General features: G+C 42.6%; 1 protein-coding gene across 1 annotated transcript; it reads left to right on the top strand.

Annotated features, from left to right (window-relative positions):
• Window positions 1-376: 376 nt before the first annotated feature.
• Window positions 377-21,933, top strand: LOC103778060 (neuron-specific protein family member 2; the record flags this gene model as incomplete). Its single annotated transcript, XM_008945628.1, has 3 exons — window positions 377-496; window positions 19,517-19,627; window positions 21,196-21,933. Coding segments are annotated over 3 exons (423 nt in total), but the record flags the coding sequence as incomplete, so codon positions are not given.
• Window positions 21,934-22,842: the final 909 nt, after the last annotated feature.

Genomic DNA, 22,842 nt, shown 5'->3' with positions numbered 1-22,842 from the left:
TGGCCTAAATTTAAATTTGCTACAGTAGAACTTGTTAGGATGGGGCTTTTAATAAATGATGCTCTTCTTTAGGATGGGCTGTTATTCTGTGTGTTCTGCATGTTCAATATGATATAAAAAATTATATGCCTAGTTGTAAAAATGGGTATTAGACATTTTGCTGTCAGCTATTTTAAGACTCCCTGTGATAAGCTTGCTGTCCTAGGTGTCTATATCTGCCTATTAGTCTGTTTCTCTGAGTTCCTGAGCGTATGTGTTAATTTATGGTTCTAAGATATTTGTGTAGGTGCAGGGGATGGTTTATAAAGAAAAAGCTTAGATAACAAAAAAAGTGTATGGTGTGTGCAGAAACCTTAAAAGTGTTGATATTTTCTAGGTAATTGTGAAAACAAGAACAGAGTATCAGCCTGACCAGAAGAACAAAGGAAAACTCAGAGTGCCCAAAATTGCTGAATTCACAGTCAGTTTCACTGATGGTGTAACAGAAAGACTAAAGGTAAGAAATGGTCATTCTGCTGCCTTCTAATGCAAGTGCCATTCATTGTAAAGTAACTGGATCAAAGTGACTGGAAAGGCCTAACAAATATAACACTCCACTCACCACTAAGGTCAAAGAGAGGTTTATCTGCATGGCTATAAAGCTTTTTTTTTTTTAGGATAGGCATGAAAATATCTTCATAACTAGATCTAAAGTAGGAAATGTGAAATGTTTTCCTTTTCCCAGGAAAGGTAATGAAAATATTTTCCAGGCCAAATTGAAAATAAAGCAAGTTTGAATCTTCTTCTCAAACATTTGTGTTTAAAAACACTAAGAGAAATCACAGTGAAGAATGATTGAAAGAGTTTCACGTTTTGAAAATTCTTCTATTGTCAAACAACCTTTTTAATATTGAAATTATTTTCTTAGTATATTACTGTAGATTTAAACCAATTTCAAACAGGATTAGAAGAGACTTGTTAAACTAGTATTCAAGGATATCCTGTCCTGTAAGAAATTTCGGTTTGCAGGAACTGGAAATTTCTGATGAAAAATGTTTCCCTGAGAGATTTTCAACAGACTCTACTTGAACATGGAAAGAAACTCATGAATTATTAAATGCCTTCAGTTCCTGTTGACTGCAGCATATTAGAATGGATCAGTTTCTCCTAAAAATTAGACTCCAAGCATGTAGCTGCTAGTATTTTCTTTCTTTTCATTGAGAAGATACAGTGCTTTTCCTAAACCACAGAACATGGGAGTGATAAAAATGTGAGATCTGATTTTACATTTCTGAAGTCAGAGGAAATATCAATGATTTGAGAGGAAAACATAGAGAGTAGGCAGTGCCTAGATACAGTCCTGCTCCTTGAAAAGCTAGTATTGGGCTTATAAATTTTTGTGAAAGGGTATCATCCTCCACAGTTAACAGGAATTGACTCAAGGAACTGAATAATCTTTCATTTAGCCTACTTGTCTTTAGTTTTGTGGGAAATAACTTTATTATCATTATTTCCTAATAATTTAGAATAAAACTATCACTTTTAAAATTGGAATGTGACCCAGGAAAAATTGTTCCTATCCATCCTTGATAAATTTCAAGATAAGGCTTGTTTGACTTACTGAAATGTTTAGCTTCTCTCCTCTGAAGCCTACAGAATGGCAATTATGCTGTTTTTTTCCAGAATAGTGAATACTAACATATATTTCACAATAACAATTCTGTTGCTTTCATCCAAGGTATATAAAGCCATAATTTATTCTTAAGAGGTCTGTGAATAAATGTTTATAGCTTCATTTTTGTTTGCTTGTTTTTGTTTGTTTGTTTGTTTCCAGTGGATATCACATGTTTTGATCTAAATTACTTACCAGGTCTTTACACGCTGTTGATTTTCACTGAATTCTTCACTGATCTTATTGTGTGTGTAGTACCTATCTACCACCAACAGTGACTCTCTGTTGGTACCACTAGCGCAGCAAACAGCAAATTAGCCACAGGTAAATCCCAGCCTTGGAAACCACAGCAGACATTTTCCAGTGTGAGCAATGTACAAATCAGAACCAGATACAATGTGCCTGAGAAATAACGGTAGGCGTAGAGTCTCCTGGAAGTGATGTGTTGGCTTGTCACCAACAATAAATGCCATTGCTGACATTGTAAGTAAGGCTTCTTCACTGGGTATATAAAACTTAATCCTGCAGCTCTGAACAGTGTAAGGTCACTGTAAAACCAGGTTTTAATCCCATCAAAAGAGCTGGCCTTGTTATTTAAAAGAGCAACAAAGAACATCTCATCCCTATACACTGTAACTGGAGGCCCACAGGTTAGCTGTATAGCTCATCCACTGCTATGGATAAATCTCATTTCATCCACTCCTATAGAATATTTTATTTTTCCCATTCTTCAACCACCCAAATCGCTGTAACATTTAAACCTCTTATTTCATTGTATTTTTTCCTCTCCCCATCCTGTTTTCAGTGGGATTCTCCCATTGCTCTCAGTGGGGAGAGCTGGAAGCTCCAGCTGTGGCACAGCCCTGGCAGAGGCTGAAGCTGCTGCGTGGTGGGGATGGCTGTGGGACATAGTGTGGGAGGCTGTGGGAGCTGTGCCTCTTCCTAAGCAGCCTGGCACCATGACAGTTTCATTTTTAAGCTATTTGCTTCTCCTGAAGTCCATATGATTTTCATTCTCTGCTCTTCAATGTCAACTTATTAATCACTCAGCCTCTCATCTAATACTGGATAAGACTATAAGCCTCTCCCTGCCTGCTTTTCATAAGGCTTCCATGTATCGTATTAAGTTTGTAGTATTATTTCCTGACAAAAAAGAGCTGAGATAATAGGTAATATTTCATTACCTTTTGTACTTTCTTTTATTGCACCACATTTTTATACCAGTGCATATTTTTAGAGAAGTTATTAAAAATACTGCCCTGTGGTTATAAACAGGCCTATTATCTGGTACTGATGAAATCATTTTACATTTGTTTTTTTGTAAGAGGAAATCATAGTAAATACTTAACTTTTATTATCTCAGTTTGGCTACACTTTTAAAAGCTTAAAAAAAGAGAATATAAATGAGCTCATCATATTTTCTGTTGCTGGCTGATTGCTTTGCATAGCCTTCCAGTATGTGATGTGTTGGAAATGCCATCCACAACTTCTTGCTAACATGCTGATTAAAATTAAAGTATTCATCTGTACTTGAGCTGGGCTGTGGGTAGCTCTACGCTGGCAGAAGCAAGTAAATCATCACATTGATTTTTGCAAGATAAATGATGGAGGGAAAGGCCAACAGTCCGTCCAAGAGTAGATGGTCCATTGGTTTAGTGCACTCCAGATATGTGAGAGCTGAATGGGAGGTGCACGTACAGTTACTGTGGGTCCACAGCAATGCTTTTGCTGCTACAGCTCCACTAATCTGTGTATGAGGAGCAATATGTCTCAGCACATGGTGCCTGTATTTTGGGGAAACTGGAGAGTAAGACAATGCAAAGTGAGATGTGTTGTATTTTACTTTTCACCCAAATGGTAGAATTACCATAAATACAAACAGAAATATGACAAAGTGAGTATCATTAATGAGTGTGTGTGGAAAAATGCTGCTGGACTCCATATTTATACCTGTGCTCCCCACCCACTCATAACCTCTCTAGAGGTGTTTTCAACATTTAGGTTTCAGTCTAAGAAGTGCTTTTCTTTCCTCTCAACTTCTGGTCGCTTGGTATGGGAATGTTATCAGGGCAGAAGGAAACTCTTCCCAGGTTCTGGATTTATTTTTTTTATTTTTTTTCTTCTGAGTCATATAGCTGCCTTATACATAAGAGTGGGATCTCTGGGGGAAATTTTGGGACCATATGAACATGGCAGTCAAATCCACAGATGCCCTTTATTCTGCCTTTTGGGTATCTTTTATTGAAGAGGCTAATGAATTATTAGCCAGCTTTCCTGCATGAGCAAGCCAGAGCCAGAATTTAAGCTTATGCATGCATATTTTTCATCCATCCAGAATAGCACAGATCTGAGCTCTTTAATTATCGTAAAGAAGAGACTGTCCCTAGGCAACGGTTCTTATTTCATACTACCTCTTCCAGGAATTTTAGATAGCTTCTCCAACTTGTCACATCTCCTAATAGATGAGATTATGATTCTCTATAGCTCAGCACATGGTGTCCTGGAAGTTTGACCAATTAGGCTTATTCTTCAGCTGGATGAGTCACCCCATACATACTTTATAACAAATATTTAAATAGGTGTGTGTATATGGGTTACAAAAAAATGATGTTAAAAAAGCATTAAGCCATCCATACATAAAGGAAATTTCTTTTATCGTTTTACTCCTCCACAAAGAAGCAGTGGCAACTTTTTTTTCTAAGCTGACTGGCAGTGATTTATAGACCTTGCCTCCTCCAGACTGCTTATGCCTTTGGAGTGTGTCCCTCTAGGAAGCTTCTGAACTGCAAAGATCTTGCTTTGCAGTAATGATGAATACCAAGGTTTCTTGGTCTGGAGGGGAAATGGTATCTGGTGCTTGCCTTCCATTTTGCATGCTTTGAAGGTAGCACATGTTACCACCATGCTTTGCCACGCAGTGATGACATTGAGGTGCATTAGAAAAGGTCTGCAAATGTGTTGACTCTCTAACTTTCATTGATGGACAACAAATCTAACCCTTTAGCATCTGAGGCAGGGGTGACTGCTTCTTTTTGCCAGCTATGTTACAGCTTTTAAGAACAAGCTCTCATATGTAAGTGTCATCATTCCCATGGATTCCTGCCCTTATTTCTTTCTGTTGGTACTGAAATGAGATGGAATACTCTTCTGCTTTTCAAGCAGATTATCCATTGAATGAAGTCTTGTTACTTCTGGAGGACAGGATTTCCAGTGACTCCTTTTGCCTTCAAATCACTCTAGATAACATAGAAATCAACTAGAAGCATTTATAAGGTGCAGAGTGGGTTTCTACCCACATTCTTGACTGTGACTTAGATGAAGCTTGTGTTTGAGACATCAGCAGCCTGCTGAAGAAAAAACAAGATGGAGAACGGTTGCTGATGGATTTTGTGCCAGATTCAATCAGGCCCAGTGAGTGTAGGCAGACCTGTGCTAGCCCTGAGTTTGCCCCAATTGTTCTAGCTCCAAATACCACCAGAAAAGTACGGGAGCTGTCCTTCAGTGTAGGTTTACAGCATGTAGCATCAGGCTGACACATGTAACTCCCTGTTGGTTACTGGTTTTGCACAGATTGCTGTCTATTACACAAATAAGTTCACATGCAACCAGTTTGACCTCTGTTACCACTACATGCCACAGAGCTATTCATCACTGCCTTTTCAGGGAGACAGTGATTTAATGACTGTTAGCTGGGTGACAGTTACTTACCTTAGTTATCTGACTTCTCAAATCTTCCACAGTTCCTTCCTTTTCATGGATCATTTTGTTAAAGAAGTTGAAGTTATCAGTCTTTCAGAGTTGGAACAATTAAACTATGTACTTGTCTTTGATAGAACAAGTTGGGAGTGGGTGTACAGGGGAGAAATTGAGGTATTTAAGATGTTTTCTTATGAGCAATTTATCTACCTGGAAAAATCATCTGCAAGTGATTACTTCACTGGAGAAGACTGGAAACCTCACTCTTTTTGCTGCATGTTGGCAAGATCCATTTTCAGAGTCACTGGCTGTGTAATCCATTCCTATTCAGTATGCAATGACAGTATATTTCTTATCATTAGATCAATGCTCGCCTCCCTCCACCCTGAAACTGCTCTGATATGTGCAGATCCAGTAAGCAGTGGATGTAATCATTCATCACGCCATCACATTATCACACATCATCAGATTCTTAAAATATAGTGGAACCCATTCAAATGTTTCTGTTATTGAAATACTCATACCAAACCAAATATTTTCCTCTGACCTAATGTGAAAGACTTGGAAAAAAAACAGTTTGTCTTCAGTCACACCCTACAAAACAGTCATTGATGCAATAATTGTTCATTATCAAAACCAAGCCAATATCTGAAATAATTCCTAATTAACAAAGATTTTTCTGGGCCAGGGTTTATTTTCCTGTTGGTAACAACTTCACTGAAATGGAAGATGCTTTCCCTGCGTGCACCTCTAGCATCTGGCCCATTGAGTCCCTGGGGTATTCAGCTAGATCTTGTAGTAGAAGGGTCCTCATGTGACAGGCACTGCAGTTCAGAGGAAAGTCAGGTCCTGGGCTTATGTGCTTGTGGAGGAAGGTCGTGGTCACTTTCTTTCTGTAGGTAAGATGTGCTGAGGTGTGAGCACAAGATGTTGCTGTGCAGCCTCTGAGCTGCCAAGTGTCTGCACCAAGAGCGTAGCTCTGAGGAACACCTCGTTTCCCCCAGTGCATGCTTTTATCTACCTGCCCACCCTCCCCTTGTTTATAAAGGGCATGTCACCATTGCAGCTGTGTACATGGCAACTCTCCCTTGCTCTGCTGCACACAGACCCAGCCCCAAATGTGGCATTCCTCTCTTTCTGTTCCCCATGCTTCCTCTTCCCAAACTTCCCTTACGTGCCATGTTTCCTTCAAAGTTCTCCACAGGACGTTCTGCTTTCACCTGTAGGCTGTTGCTTTATGCTGATAGTTCTTCCTCTAACCTACAAAGGAACGAATTGCAGAAAAATGGCACGGGGCTTTTCATTGTGCCAATTCAATAGCTAAATACATTTAAAGATTCCTTTAATTGTCAAGTTACCAGAGGGTAGGAGTAACTCATAGAGAAGGGACTCCTCTGGGTGTGAGCAGGACAATTTTCCATACTGCTTTTTAATCCTAACAATAACAATGTTACCATGGTGACTGCCACATCACATCGGTTATCTGGAAGATGCAGAGTGGCTGCTGAAAGATCCCATTACACTGACTAATGTGAGTGGTGCTCAAGGGAGGGAGCATGCTCTAATACACAGAGATTTTTCTCACTTTGGTGGTAATTGCTGCTGTGGCTAGGATGTTGTTTCCAGGCTGTACAGCACTCAGATTAGCTGTGTGATCCAGGAGAACAAGGGACAAAGCAGAGGAAAATCAGAAAGGTGCAGGCACAAAGGAGCAGTGGCAGTAGCATTCAGGCATCTTGTTGCTCTGGCACCAGCATCAGGGGTGGTACAGTGATTTCCTGTTGAGCCTTACATTCAAAGAGGGGCTCGGAGAGGTGTCGGTATGAAGGGGTTGATTTCAGTCTCCCAGGACTGATTTGGAGGCTTATTCACTTCTCTGGGGAGTTTTCAACTATCCACCAGGCAATCTCCATTTCCAGTAGACTGAAGTGCAGCAGGCATGTTCTTCTTGCAAGGTGTCAGGCAGCCCTCCCTTCACCAAAGTCTTCTCCAGACAGTGATGGAGTGACTTGTCTCTGAATCCATACTTTACCTTCTCTTTGGAGGCTGAATATTTTCAGCTGCAATGCAGAGAGTCACAGTTTCTCCTTTCTCACAAATCCACTGTCTAGCCTTGCCTGGGCTTGTGTCTCCTTACATCTGATGCAACCTAACACCTGCATGGATTCAGACTCTCACTTGTGTGTATGAATGGAAATGAGAAATGTTATCATCTTTCTGCCTGACCTCAGAAATCATTCTTCTTCAATCGTGGCTGTAATGGGAAGAGAAGAGGAGGGTCATATCTGTCCTAGCTGGTCTCACAGCTTGCATGGAGGTAGACAGATGAAGCCAATTGTGATCATCAGTGACAACTCAGAGCTCTGAGGATGAACCAAATGTGGATTTGTGGATCAGTTGGCAGAAAACAGACATTTCTGATCCCACACCCAGCATGGTACTATAAACTCTGCATGATTTCCCCTGTCTGGGTAAAAGTCTCTGTTTTGTAAGAGTTCACAGCTAATACCTGGCTTTCTGGTACAGGCTAGGTCCCAGAAAAATGAAGGCAGAAAGAATTGCCATGTTGAAAACACACACAAGAAAAGTATATTTTGATTTTATGAAAGTGCTCTATATGACTAGGTTAGGGACCACCTACCAAAGCAAAGAGGAAAAAAAAGACATGTTTTTTATATGAAATGGATCATTCCTTAAAGTATATTCTTGGTTTATATTCTTTTTTACAGAAAAATACTCTTTGGCAAAGTCAGGAAAAACATCTCAAATATATTTTTGCCATCTGTGAGCACTGACAATTATCAGCTGAAGAGCTTCAGCATTATTTTTTTTTCCTTTAGTTGATTTTGGAGAGAAGAAGAAAGCTAACAGCTATGCAGAAAATGTCTAAAAATGGAAGTCATGGAGAACATTCACATGACTAAAGGTTTGTGGGGTAGACCTGCTGAATCTAGATTCTCCAGACCATGATATATTGGAGGAAGAAAGATGTTACAGAGCAGAAACTTCAACCTCAACTGACCCTTTGCTTTGGAACAAAATGCTTGAAAAAGATTTCCATAAGAGACTACATGGAGATACCCATTCAGCTAATTACAGAATGCACCTGCAGTTTCCATTTAGTCTGAATGATTTCTTACACTGCATCTTTGTCTTCAGCAACAGTGCCATGTTTCACTCTGGTACCTCGGCCACCCCACAGGAAATCTTATTTGTTGGGTAATTTTCTTGTCAGCAGTTGAGGTAGAATGAAATATGCTTAATGGTAATTTGGCTAATGTAGCAAAAGGTACTGAATGAGATGGAGGAAGAAACAGTTTTCAGTTGACTGAAGCCAAGGAAAAGTTTATTGGCTGTTGTGAAGTACTTTTTGAATGATTAAAACAAAAACAAAACAAAACAGAAGACCAGGGAAGTGAAATGCTTCACTCATACTTTTTTTTTTTCCATGTAGTACTTCATTTTGTCTATTTATAATGCAGCACAGGCTGCTGATTCAATGTTAAACAGACCTGAGCTGCCTCTTGTTAGTACTTGCAGATGTATTAAGCCTGTTGGGTCAGATCCACAGCTAATGGAACTGGCCTCATGCCTTTGAAGGCATGATAATCAGCTAGATTATTCATTTTTGTTGTTTGTTTTTAAAAGCGTAGCTTTTGTAAGTCATTTGCTGGAATAAAGCTCCACATTTCTAATTTAAAATGGAAAGGCTTTTAATTCTTAAGTTTCCCAGGGGACACTTTGCTCGCCAAGTCCTCACTTTGTCCTTGTATGAAGTATCCACATAATAAGTTTTTTAAGAGAAATGGGTGTACTGGACCATGAATGCTGCCATATTATTAATTTTCTGATCCATGATGGCAGACATAGGTGCTGAAATGCCTGTGAATATGTTGACCTTCTTGAAGGAACAAACTTCCAATTGATTTTTTTTCAACCACCAGAGCGCACTGAACAAAGGTGTTTTAATTTGTGCAAGCTTGACCTTTGTTTTCATTTTATCTAAGAAGTCCACAGGACTGGGGAATGGAAGGGGAAAGTTATCTTTTGCCTTCGTGTATAAAGACTTTCAATCATTCTGGATGTTTTTAAATCCAGTCTTCTGTTATTGGTGGCTGATGAGGAACATGGTAGTGACAAAAGTAAGATTGAAATATAAGAAAATGATGGGAGAGGCAAATACACAAGAAAACCTACCTAGAGAAATACCATTTGATGCTTTAGCCTGGTACCTTGATACTCAAGTCTGAAAACTTTGCCCTGCCTGTGGAAGAAGGGAATTTCATAAAGCAACCAGACCTCAGCTTTTTCCCTAGAACCAGTCTGACCCCTGGCCATGGGATGGTGTTGGTGCTTGGGTGGTTTTGCACACACAGGCCCAGAAGAAAAACAGACTTTTGGGGACGTAGATGCTTGCAGCTTTGGGTGGATCTTGCTGGACTGTCTGTGAGCACCAGAGGGGAGCGAGTTGTGGTGTTGGACCTGAGTGTGTGTCAGGTGAAAGCCAGCAGCAGAGCAAAGAACTCAACCTGCATTTCCAAAAGCTGTTGCTGTGTGCTAATCCCCAGACCCATTTTCACTCAGGGCTCCTAATGCTTTCCCTCTACCAAATCCAGCGTGAGGGAACTGGGGAGAGAGGGTGATGTTGCACGTGAGACTCCTAGGAGGTTGAGTCTTGGCAGGCAAGACGTAGGCAAGGAGACATTTTATTGATTACTTGATTTATCTTGTATTCTTGTTAATGCATTTAAAAAGGGCCCTTGATGAATTGAGGCATCCATTGTCATGTCCCACGTGAAGTGACTGGAGGAATTGTCACAGCCAAGACTTCGCACAACACAGTGGGAGACTGCAGCATGTTGCTGGTGAAGAGTTAGCTGTGGAGAGCATCTATCTGTCTACTGCAATCCCACTAATTGAAAAACTATCTCAAATTAGTGATCTGGAAGGGAGCCTCTTCCACCATTGCTCAGCTCATGAAATGGTGTGTCAGGTGTTATTAGGACCATGGGTTTGGCAAGAAGAGCACCTTTATAAGAAATGTTCATGAGTCACCCCACTTGTTTAATTTTGGAGTTTAGCTTCTTTCTTTTGAAGGTAGCAGGGTCAGGAAAAAAGGAGAGAAGGCTTATGATAATTGGAAAAGGAAGAAAATATTCCTGTAGGGGGAGAAGACCTTTAAACACCTGGTCTGCCAAAAAGGCCATGTATGTATTTGTCCTTCCTAGAAACAGTATTATATCATATTGATAGACCAGCCTATTCTGATGAAGGATTTTTAAAATAGCATTAAATGGCAGAAAAGAAAAAGCAAACCACACTGAGCTATTTATTTACCTAAGTGGAAATTCACTAATATTCAATGGTGGAAGCATCCTTACTGAACATGGCATTTTAGAACTTCCATAAGAAATGAGGGCTTGGAAACTAAACCATGAGTTTTCCATTCAAGGGTTTTAACTTGGCACAGAAAGACGTCATGCAGACCACAGCTGGCACCAGACACAGTTAAAAAGATCTGAGGCTATTAGTGCCTAAACAGCCACTAGAAATTATATTACATGATGGAGACAGGCTAATATAATTGAGCCAGCTACTTATTGTGTGCATAATTTAATTATTTGACAAATTGCTTAGAAACACAGTGTTCTTGTTCCACACTCGTGCTGCACTCCTGGTATTACAAGGTGCAGAGCAGGTGAATTGTTGGTGGGTCTGTTGTCATCTTGGAAGAGGGACGTTTTTTAAGATTTGCAGACTTGGAGAGGTCCACTGGCGTAGTCATGGAGGAGTGGTGTATGTAGAGGTGGGTAGAGCCACAAGGACATGGCTGGGACAGCAGATTGGCTCAGGGACAGCTAGTGCTGTTTCGACTGGATAACTTTGAAGCTTTAGAGTAGATGGAGAAATTACTCTTTGCTCCATGAGTGTTTTGGACTTCGATTGCTCGGCTATGTGGGCTGAAAGGGACCCATGACATAGTGGAGCAGATGTGAGGTGTTTTCCAACCCTGAGATTATAACATCCTCATGGGTGGTGTTCAGTGTTCTTAGGAGAATTTGAGCTAAATTGGTTTATGATTATGAATTTTAAGATAAAGAATCAAAAACCCCCCACTCCTTAAGCTTCCTGTAAGAAGCCATACAGAACTAAGGAGTACTTTCCCATAGCTCTGAAGATTTAGGTACACGACTAAGGACATTTTCCTCCTACAAAGCTTCTCCTTAGAGATGCTGCTTAAGCGTCTGGACACCGTCTGGAATAAATGGCAAATCCTACATCTTGAACACTACCAAGCAAATATATAGACCTAATTTTGTCACTTCAGTTAGCCTTTCAGAATTTCAGAGGCTAAGCTGTTGCCATAAAATCAGCAAAATCAGCAACTTCCTATAGAAAGATTTTTATCGATCAGCAGTGAAATGCCGTGCCTGGGGAGGTGCAGGGGGATCAGGCTGTGTGACAGTGTGCTGGGCAATGCACCACACCACTGCTTTGGCTGAGTCCCAGCAGCCAAGCAGCATTTCCGGGGGAGTTTTCCAGACTCCTTGCCACCCTGGTCAATCCACCTGAGTGTCCTGTCAGCCTGTGGCTCCCTCCCTGCTTATATTCCTGAGTTTTCTTACAATAGCAACCTGCATTCAAATGATGGGATTTCATCCTTGGCGCACAGGTGAGAGCCAGCAAGGATAGAGAGCTGGGAAGTGCTCCTGAGTCTTTCACCTTAGCTGGAGCTTTTGTGTTGAGATCTGGTGTTGTCAGGCTTCTGTCAGTCAGTATCACCTGGAAGAAGTTATGGGATGAAGGAGGAAAAATTACCCTCCTGAAATTTTTCTCTGTCCTTACAGGAAGTGAAAGCAGAAAGCCTTATAATAACAGCAGGACCTCTGGGACTATCTTCATAGCAAATGGATTTATAATTTTGTGATTCCTTGTTCTTGCAAACAGGTTAGCTACATTGTCAATGGACTGATAGGTTTCCTGGTGTAATGGCATTGCCATAAACTATGGAAAGACCATTGTTGTCTGACCATGAATAAGTCTTATATCCTTCTGTGAAAATAACCTTGACAGAATTTCTGCCAGTTTTGTTTGTAGCAAATTTTGCCTCGTTTGAAGTCTTTCTTCTTCCACAAAGACAAAATTAAAACCAAGGTAATTTCTTCAACTGAGTTGCTTGTTGAAGGTCACAAAACTTCACAATACTCAACAACATTGAAGGTATCTTGGAGAACCAGACATGGCACTGGCAGTGGAAAACTTTCCTGACAAACTTGAATGTGAAGAGGGTGACACGTAGTGCAGGAATGGACAGGGGCACCTTCTTTGTGTTACAGCTGCTAAGACTAGGAAGGCTGTGCAGAATTTTGTTGGGATTTTTCCATGGTGAATAATCTTTACCTGCGAATTAAACTGATCTTCACAGTAACACACAACTCTCTGCTCTGAGAGACTCTTCTGTGGGTGCTGCTTGTCTGGCTGGTTTTCCTATGAACTATGATGGTCACTCTGATGAAAACTGCTGCTTGCAAGCCTCTCACAGGGGTTGTTTGAGCACAGAAGAGATACTCTGTGGTTTTCTTCAGACAGACTGATATAGATCACATCATCTGTTTGCATCCTGAGAATTGCTACATTTAGGCAAAAAAATGCAGGGTGGTTTCAAACACCTGGACACCTGGAGCTTATGCCTGATCCACAAACAGCGGGTGGTACTTGCTGAGTTCCTCCAAAGCTGGACTGAATGCAGCTGCTTCCACCCCCAAAGGAAAGGGCAGCACAGTGATTTTCCAAATGAATTATAGATATCAGATGACAGAGCTGCTGCCTGAGTATGAGCAGTGATGAGTTTGAGCTGTAGTAGTGAAGGACAAGGATTGCAGTGCTCTACCAGACCAGCTGACCATCTCATTTGGAAACCCACTTTAGTGACCCAGAGGCAGATGTGCCAGAGCATCTGTGAAAATCAAAAAGGGACAATTTCTTACCCTTTTGAGGACACCTGTGCCCACTGATTCTAGTGTCCTGTAGGAAACTAAATGAGATTTAGAGACCAGACTGGTGTGGATCTGTGTGAAAATGGTTAGTTCATGCCTTCAAGTATGAGAGCTCTGTGGGAGAAGAGGGGGCTGTACCTTTTGTTTTATTAATCCCTACTTCAAGCCAAGTGAAGACTCTCAATATGAATGTCTCACCCTTTTGGAATCAGTTACTGAGTTCCTTCTGCTGATCACATTGTCCAGAATAAATTTGTTAGATGAATTGTAATTAATTTAATAGTTTAATTGTGGTTTGAGTTAGAAAAGACAACCTTTACTTCTCAAAAATGTGTTACTTTGCAGTTTTGTAGGATGTCTTCTGTGTTTAGCTGTGAGGTGACTTGCATTTGAATGACTATGTTATTCTTTTATGTCAAATTTATTTTTAACCATTTTTATACTGAGTCCTCACACTGTGTGGCAACCAGCAGCCGAGCCTGGGAACAAAACATAAAGGTGAAATGACAAGCCTGACACCGGGCCATGATTATGAATTATGTTCCTCCAGCTGGTAGTGCGAGTAGTCTGTGGCTTAAGTGGGAATAAACCCACACCCCGCACAACTCACCAGCACAGGTTGGATGCTGAATACCAATGGAGAGCTGTCTGCATCCAGACCCCACTGGGAAAAAAAATATTTGTCAACTCAGTGCAAACAGTGCATAAATTTGAGGGAACTGCCATCTGCTGACAGGCCCTTCCCCCACCCAACTGCCTGAAAATCCTTCCTTATGAATATCTGCTTTTTGCAGTAGTATTCCCATCGACCTCTGTTCAGGATCTGCCTTTCTCCACTTCCAGGTATTTCCAGAGAGTTCAGGCTTTCCAGGACTGTGAGGCCCCAGTATACCTCACTGGTTTGTGTGACAGTCAGTACCAGCCCAGTGCTGGTGTGCAGCTACCTGCAGGCTCTGTAGCTCAGCCCATTCTCTATATTGCTGTCAAAGGCTTTATTTGTTGGGGGACCCCATTGTTGACCTCCGTGGGGAGTGAAGGGTGCACACCCTCTCTGAAAACTAAGGGCACAAACCAAGAAGGTTTTGCCAAGGAAATGGATAAGGAATAAAATGTAGAAACCTTGCACTGGAAAAGACTACTAAAAGAATGCCTTGTTGTTTAGATGTGGCATTGTTCTCTGGTTTGCTTTTAAATAAGGCTTTTCATTGTAGATAAAGGGAAAAAAAAATCCCACATGGGAAGCTGTTGAAGTCAAAGAGAGTAGGAAGGATACTTGTATGGACAGCATGAGAGCCAGGCTAACTGGAACACCACTACAGTTAGATATCATCTCACTGGAGCAAACCCTAGTGGCAGCTTAGGTCCTGTTGGCTGATGAGGATGTGTCTTTTTTTGAGTCTCTGCTGTTGTGAAAATGCAAGATGTAGTTCATCTGTGGGAAAGGTGGGGAGGAACCAAGCCAAGCACGCCGTTTTTGATGGGAGGTTGATGTCATCTTTCAGAGATGTTAAGGGGCCTCTTTCCATGATTTGTGGAGGATGGAGGTGTGGTAACCATGTTCTCCCTTCTCCATTCTGGCAGACACTCCCCTCTTAAGGAAACCTTAGGGAATCATACAACCCTTTGGGGAAAGGGAGGGCAAATTCCCCCTTCTTTTACCTGCCCAGGCAGTCACACATGAGAGATTCATGTCTGCAGCACTTCTAGGTTTTATCTGCTCACTAAATTTTATTTCCCCTCTGTGAGTGTTTATATTGCTTAGAGACTGCCAAGGTTCATGTTAATCATAAAAAAAAAAAAAAAAAAAAAAAGGTGGAGGTTTATTAGGTATTGCAGCTCTGTGCTTCTTTGGTGTTTGAATGTTAATGAAGCTTTGTATGCTCAGGAATAGCTAGAGAGGTGGATCTTAGCTCTGGCATGGCAAAACATCTGGGGTGTGGATTTTTCTTCCCTTTCCTCTGCATTTTAACATCTTACATGACATTTCGTCCCAGAGCAATTTTACACTGTGTGTTGTCACATGTAATACTGTGTCACGCTGTCATTTTGCCAGCGCATGAAATGGCAGGAGAGAGGTGAGAAGGGTTCAGTTACACCCCGGAAGGAGGGCAGAGCGCAGTGGAAGATCTGCTCCTGGGAGGTCATGGATTGGGTATCAGCACTTTGCTGGAGCAGAGGGGAATTTGTTGTTTTTAGGGGATCAGCGAGCAGACAAGAGGAAAGGAACCAGTCAAATCACATTACTAAGGGTCATTTCCATAGGCTGGACGTGCATGTGGGATTTAACAAAAGAAGGGAATCGCATTCTCCCTCCAGACAGCTCTGTCTGAAGGCTAAAGGAAGAACGTGGCTGTTTTAACTGGCTCAGAATGAGAAGCCTTCAAAGCAACTTGGGTGGCAACTCCTGGGGAAGGCACACACAGAGTCATTCTGGGTGAGGGAGACATCTGATAGTTCAGGGATATTCCCCTTTCACAGCCCTTTCTCTAGGTGCAGTCAGCCCTCGTGGTTTCCTCTGGGATGGAGGAAACACTGATGCAGAGGGGCAGGAAGGAACCAGGAAGACCTTAGGACAGAAGGAATCAGGGCTGTAGGTGTCCTGCTGGTGTGCAGCTCTTGCTAGCCCTGATGATGAAGGCTGTATTTACTAAAGGAAGCTAGAGGATGAGCAGCTTCTCATTTCTCAGGGACAAGAGGTGCTTTCTCACTGAGTTACCTTCTATGGATTCAGTGTCATTTCATTGCCCTTTGTCTCTTTCTTTGCCCTGAGCACAAGTTTGTTCCTTCAGTTTAACTCAAGCAAGATTTTTTTTTTTTTTTTTTTATTGTACATTGTGTTTAGGGCAGAGCAACCAAACTGCAGAGCTGAGTAGTTCTTATTTTCTAAATCTTTAACCAGGGCTGTTCTCTAAGCATTGGCTTTGGTAGAGCAAGATGTGCACCTTGCTTTAGTGCCTTCAAATCAATGGACTTGTATCATTTTACTTTGTATTACTACAAAAATTGTTATTGGAGGAAGTACCAAGCCTAACATGCTCCCCTTTTAAATGGGAAGAGTTGATGACTACAGGGGGAAGTGCCCTTCCACATTGGCTGGCAGAACTGGGTTGTGGTGGGTCTTTTTGGAACGAGGTCTTTTTTTCCCAGGTTTCCTGTTGGAAAAAGTAGAGAGTATTGTCTCTCCTTTTGACTATACATCTCAAAGGGAGCTTTTTCTTTCATTTTTTTCAGGAGTAATATAAATCATATTGGGGCAGAACTCATAGCAAATTCCCTTTCCATCTCCTTTGAATCCAAGTGAGACTTCTTCCTCTTCAGCACTATGAAAAGGGATATGGATTCCCCAGGTTTGGATCCCATGGGCTACCACAAAGCTGGTCTGAAATATTTCAATTCAAACCTGGAGGCAAGTGTGCTTTTATGGAGAGGAGGTGGAGCCCTTATTTTCTTGGTCAGATTAGCACAATTCATACATCTGTACTGCTTTTCTACCAGCTACCTTTTCAGCACACCAGGACTCTCTTACACATGTTCTCTTATGAGATCCAGTGGAAAGTGCTTCTCCAGCTTTTGCTTAATTGACCCATTTTGTCACAGATTGGGCTCTGAGGAGCAGGTTAATCTAAGCAGTTATTTCAAAAGGCAGGTCGGGCCTTCAGTGACCTGTTCATCATTGGAAAAGCATATTAGCCCAAACATTCTTAGCTTTTTACACTTTATTATAAAATATTCTGACTTAACAATGAACTTATGAATCTCTCCTCCTAGCTACAGTCTCCACACCTCTCTCTTTCCTGAGGTTTGAACTAGATGTGTTGGGTCAGAGGTAACACTGTGCATGCAGATTTACCTTCACTCTGTTTTTGTCTTAACCACCAAAATTGTAGCTCTGGATCTTCCAGCATTGCAGGTGGCATTGCCAAGTTTTCTTTAGCTTCTCTAAGCCCCAATGTGCTGTGTGCAATTTAGGAGTAATCTCACCAGGCAGTGCATCTTTCTGAAGGTTGGTGAAGGTGAGAAGCCTTTTCTTGCACTGCAAGCACTTAGTGTCCCTTTTGAGTCTGCTCAGGGATTGCATAGCATACAGGTTCTCAGAGCTGCTGTGACGACCAAAGGAGAGAATTAGAGCAAAATTTAGTGTGAACCCATATTAAGCAGTTAGTTTATGGATATAATATTACTAATATTACATAGTATTATTGTTATATTAATAATATTATATTGATGAATTCTGAGATGTGTCCACCTTGCTCTCTATTAGCTGCTGTTCCTGACAAGCCCATTCACTATACTGTAGGAATTATCTCTGTATTTCCTCACTTTCTACCATCACCAGCCTCCTATATGTTAGTTAAGGAACAACTTCTGCCTGTACCTACTATTCAGTTTGCTTCAGTACACATACAAGAAAATAAGGGATTGTGACATAACTATAACAACAAAAGTGTGGGTGAATCCTGAATGACTAGATGGAGGTGAAAAATGTGTGGCTTTTCCTTGCTAGTGTGCTAAATGATAATGATTCCCGTGAGTACAGGTAGGTGCAGTCCTGATACAGGGCAGGAGCTTATTTTGGAGGGTGAGCATGTGCATGGTATGGTGGTAGCATGCCTGCAGGCAGGGCATTACCTGAGGTCAGGCACACATTCCCCACCATGTCCTACCATTGTGGTTCTCTCAGTGGATTGCTTTTGACGTGACCAAGGAGAATCTGCAGGCTTGGGCTCAGCTTCTGGTGCCATGTTGAGAAAGTGGGACTCTGAAGCAAACAGATTGAGGTTGTCAGTAGGAAAAAGCCTCAGTGATCACTGTCCTTCCTGTAAACCCATGCCTGGCCTCACACTTTTGTTGTAGGAGCTTCCTCAGTGCAGGCTCTTACAGCTCACCGAGCACAGGAACATTGCAGCCTCTTCCCCAGGCAGGCAAGCACCCTGCAGAATGTGTGCTGCTGGTGCTGAGCCCCAGCGAGCCAGAGCAAGCGAGGGAGCTGCCACAGCTCCCTGCCCATGCTGCTGGCCATGTGGCAGCTCTAAATGTTTCCCTGCTGCTGTTCCCACCCCCATCATCTCTCTAAGGTAGTTCATTTGATTAGGAACTCTAGTTTGCATGGTAAGACTAGAGCCCCAGGGATGATGATTTTTTTCCCCTGCCAGTCCAGATCCGTGTGAGACAGCTGTCTTGACAGGATGGGTTGCTGTCACATGAGCAGTAGAAATCCAAAGCCATTTATGCTACATTTTCAGAATTACCAACTGGGAGCAAGAAAGCTTTGGGGAAGTGGAGAATGAGAGTGCATTTAGGATCCTTGCTCAGTCCTTAGGGAGGACACAGCTCAGCTAAACTCAAGGATCAGGGCCTCAGTCTGGATTTCTGAGCTGGGTCAGGAAACTTGCTGTTGAAAGAACGATTTAAGAGGGACCTGGAAGGGCTGGAGAGAAGGAAGCTACAGCAGAAACAGAATGATACAGCAAAGTAGCCTGCCTGGGGATAAGGAGAGAGGGAATATTTGACCCCAAAGAGGGTATTGTGTCTGGTACCTCCAACAACAGCATCTGCTCTTGGACACGCCCCAGGATTTATATGTTGGTGGTCGAGGTATTCTCCTTTTATAGCTTTGATAGAGAAGGATTCCCTTTATCCTGCCCTCCCTTCCGCAGGGTTCTTGAGGCACAACTTATCCTTGTTTTATTGCCCAGAAGGCACAAAGGGATGTGTGCTACAAAGGCTTCATTCTTCCTCACCTACCCACCCACCTCTGCTGTCAGAAAAGCAGGTTGTTTATAAAGCAGCTTATCTGCACAGATGAGACCCTGATTGTGGACTCTGGCTGATGGCAGATCCTGCTGGGCCAGAAGATGATGCTGCCAGTCAAACAGCTGAGAGCATGGGAACACAAAGCCACCAAGAACACCCAATGCCTCAAAATCTGTGCATTTGCAAGGGGTTAAACAGAGGAATGTGCACTCCTGAAGGTCTGCTGGGGGTGGAAATGATGTGAGAATTCAGGGCTTTTGGATCCAGTGTTCATTCAATTACCATGCTTAGTTAAGTACTGCACAGAGGAGTGAAGACTGCAGTCTGTTAGGATGGCTGTTACTATAAGTCATTTAATTATGAGGTTGCTCATATGCCATTTTAACATATGTCGAGTAACATTATCCCTCTTTTGTAGGTCACTATTCTCATAAGTCTGGCTCTTGCATTCCTTGCCTGCATAGTGTTTCTTGTGGTATACAAAGCCTTCACTTATGACCACAGTTGCCCAGATGGATTTGTTTATAAGGTAAGAAACTCCAGACGAATGAATTGCCTGAGATAATGATGGACTCTAATTGACTACATGGTTACAGTCTAGTCTGTTTTTTTGACCAGGCCAAACAGAACATTTGGCAAGAATGTGTTGAAACGGGAAAAGTGTTATGGGAAATGGGGACTTGCATCTGCCTCCATCAGCTACTGTTACACTGTAATTGTTAGGATTAGCATTTGGTGAACACTACAGACAGATGTTCAGGAACAATCCCTCATATTTGTGAATGGATTTATTGCAGCTGGAGTCACACGTTTGCTTCCCACACGTTCAAGTGACTAAGGTTTACTGACATACGTGTGAATGCAAACTCCCAGAGTGCTGGCACATGTGTCCTTTGTGAAAGAAATCAGAATTTGCCCATGTAGTTCATTTTTAGGTGCTTTTGAGCCTCTATCAGGAACACAGCCATGTAACAACAGCTAAAACTCTTCTGCCCAGTGATTTTATATTCAATATCCAAAAAGAACTATTTGATTGGTCTGTTGAATTTAAAAAAAAAAAAGATATAAATCTGCAAAATACTTTCCTGCCTCCTTACTGTGAATAAACTCATAAACTCATGGGAGTCTTGACCACACTGGGGATGGTCAGTGGACTGGAAAATAGAGTACAGCTGTTCATATATTAGTAATTATGAATTACTCTCTTAGGTTACATGAATTTGAAGTTAGGATGGAGTAATGAATTTCAGAATCAGATCCAAACCTGACCTTCTAAAAAGATTGAAGGTTTAGGAGTCAAATTTCAGCTAGTCACATTGAACTGGGAGTTGGGGTATCTCATAATTTAATAGTAATTGTACCTGGGGCCCTTTGTTTCCTTGGGGCTACTTTGACTCTGGTGAATACCAACCAGTCCAACATTCGCTACCATTTGATTGCTCTTTTACAGCTGTTGCAAAGCAAATTGGTTTATCTGTGCAGTTCTTGGTGCACAGGTGTCCACACTAGCACAGTGGAGATGCGTGGGCAGTGTCTGCACAGACAAGAAGCCCTGACAAGGGCCGGCCAGTTGGGCTACACTTCCTACCATCCCTGACCAAGGTGGTCGTCCTACAGGTCAGAGATAACACACTGTAACAGAGCAGCACGTAAGCAGCTTACACTGCTTCTGCCCATCCTCTTCTTCTCTGAGGATTAATTCTGGGCTTTGCTCTCCAGAGCTTTCAGCGCGGCGCGTGGCGCGAGCTGCTCAGCCAGCCCTGCTGGACTGCGGCAAGCGGCCTCGCTCGCCGTGCCTGCCAGGAACGCACCAAGACAGCCAGGCCTTCATTTCACAGTCCCCGTTTCCCATCCCTGGATGAAATCAGCCTGCAATCAGGGTTGCCAATAGCAACAGGTTTTGAAGACTGCTGCCCGACTCTGAACTTTGTGTTCCCACGGCACGGACGGGCAGGGGGCTGTGCAGCAGATGCTCTTGCTGCAGTGAGCCTCAGTCCAGCGGCAGCCGAGCAAACGGCTCCCCCTGAGCTCTGCAGAGCCAGAGCCTGAGGCTGACGGGACCACTGTTTCCCTCTCTTGCTTTCTTCCCCTTTCCAGCACAAGCGGTGCATCCCGGCCTCCCTGGACGCCTACTACTCTGCACAGGATTCCAACTCCCGGGGCAGGTTCTACACTGTCATCAGCCACTACAGCATGGCCAAGCAGACCAGCTCCCGGGCCGTGTCGCCCTGGCTGTCGTCAGGGTCAGTAAACCACGAAGCCAAGGCTGCCAAGACTGAAGGTCATTAAAGTTGACAAGGGGTGGTGGGCAAAGTGGGAGGGTGGGGGGACAACACCGTGTCTATACTGCATTGCTCTAGCTGAGGGTGCTGTGCTGACAGCACGGCGGGAATAAGTAAAGCCCAAGTGCAGGAGTCATCTTAATGGATATTTCTTTTCGTGCATTGTTCTCGTTGATTTGTAACTGAGTTGAGCTCTTGTACAAAGGCATGTTTGATGTTGACTGTACCTTACAATGTAAAAATATTTTTAAATCATTGCTTAACTATTTGTTAGAAAAAGAAATTAAAAAACAAAAAAAGCAAATTAGATAAACAGCCAGAGAGGATAAAAGCAGCAAAGAGAATCCTGCGAAGCTTTATCGTTGCTGGAAGGCTGTGACAGAGGCTTAACGTGCAGTGAAGGAACAGCTGAAATCCTTTTGAGAGAGGGGGCAGAAAGAACCTGGTACAAAGACACTGTGATGTTGTTTAGCTTGCCAAAGGGGGGATATTTTGCTGTCAGATTGAATCTAGCATCAGTGCTCATTTGCTGATAAATAACAAGCATCCCCTCCTCCCTTAGCCATAGACATGTCCAAACACACAGGCACACACAGCCCTGTGCAGTGTCCTAAGTAAATCCAGAAAGATCTAGGGCTCTGTAATGAGCTGCCACTGTGCTGGTGATCTTAGCTGGGCTCTGAGGCTGAAATCCTGATTGCTGTTTGGCTATGGAGCAGGATGGAAGCAGACAGAGGCTGCTGTAGTGAAATCATGAATATACTTGTGAGCACAGGACTAGGAGTCAGGAGACCAAAGCCTTATTTCTGCTTCTGGCACAGATTTCCTGCATGACCTTTGGCAATTTACATGAGGCTTCATCCTTTGGGACCTCTCTTTGGGTCACCAAGAGACAAAGAAATGCCATTATGAATTAAGGAGCCTTTCGAGAGTGGTCATAGTGTAGAACAGTATTGAGCCTCTAACTTTTCAGCCCCTCATTTTCCCTCACCCGTGAAATGGGAAACTCCTGCTTCCCTCCGTCAGCTTCAGGTACTTTGGTATTTAATGTCATTCTAGGTAATTAGAGAGGGATGTCTGTAGCATGCTCTCAGAGTACAAGGGTTCCATCGAACCTCTGCTTGCAAACACAGACCAGACCCTAAGATTAATCCAGTCCTGGCCAACATAAAACACCCTCTCCCTGCAAATGGCATGTGCAATTAGTGCAGACTGTTGGGATTTAAATAAAGATAAGGGATTCTCTTCTTTCAGAGCTGCAAGCTGTTGCTGCAGAGCAGCTCTGCTCCTTGGTAGCACAGGCAGGGTGAGATGGAGCTGCAGGAGCAGAGTGCACAGGAAGGCAAGCTTCACGTTTGACTAAGGCTGCTTTTTCAGATTTGTGGCTAGACTGGGATGGAAATTAGGAACTGGCCCCTTCTTCCCCCGCATTGGGCAGTTGTGTCCTCCATTTTGCATACAT

The sequence above is a fragment of the Merops nubicus genome, unplaced genomic scaffold (genome assembly GCF_000691845.1).
Source record: "Merops nubicus isolate BGI_N331 unplaced genomic scaffold, ASM69184v1 scaffold16378, whole genome shotgun sequence".
Lineage (NCBI taxonomy): Eukaryota > Metazoa > Chordata > Aves > Coraciiformes > Meropidae > Merops > Merops nubicus.
The sequence above is the reverse complement of the archived record's forward strand: the minus strand, read 5'-3'. Positions and strand labels throughout refer to the sequence as shown.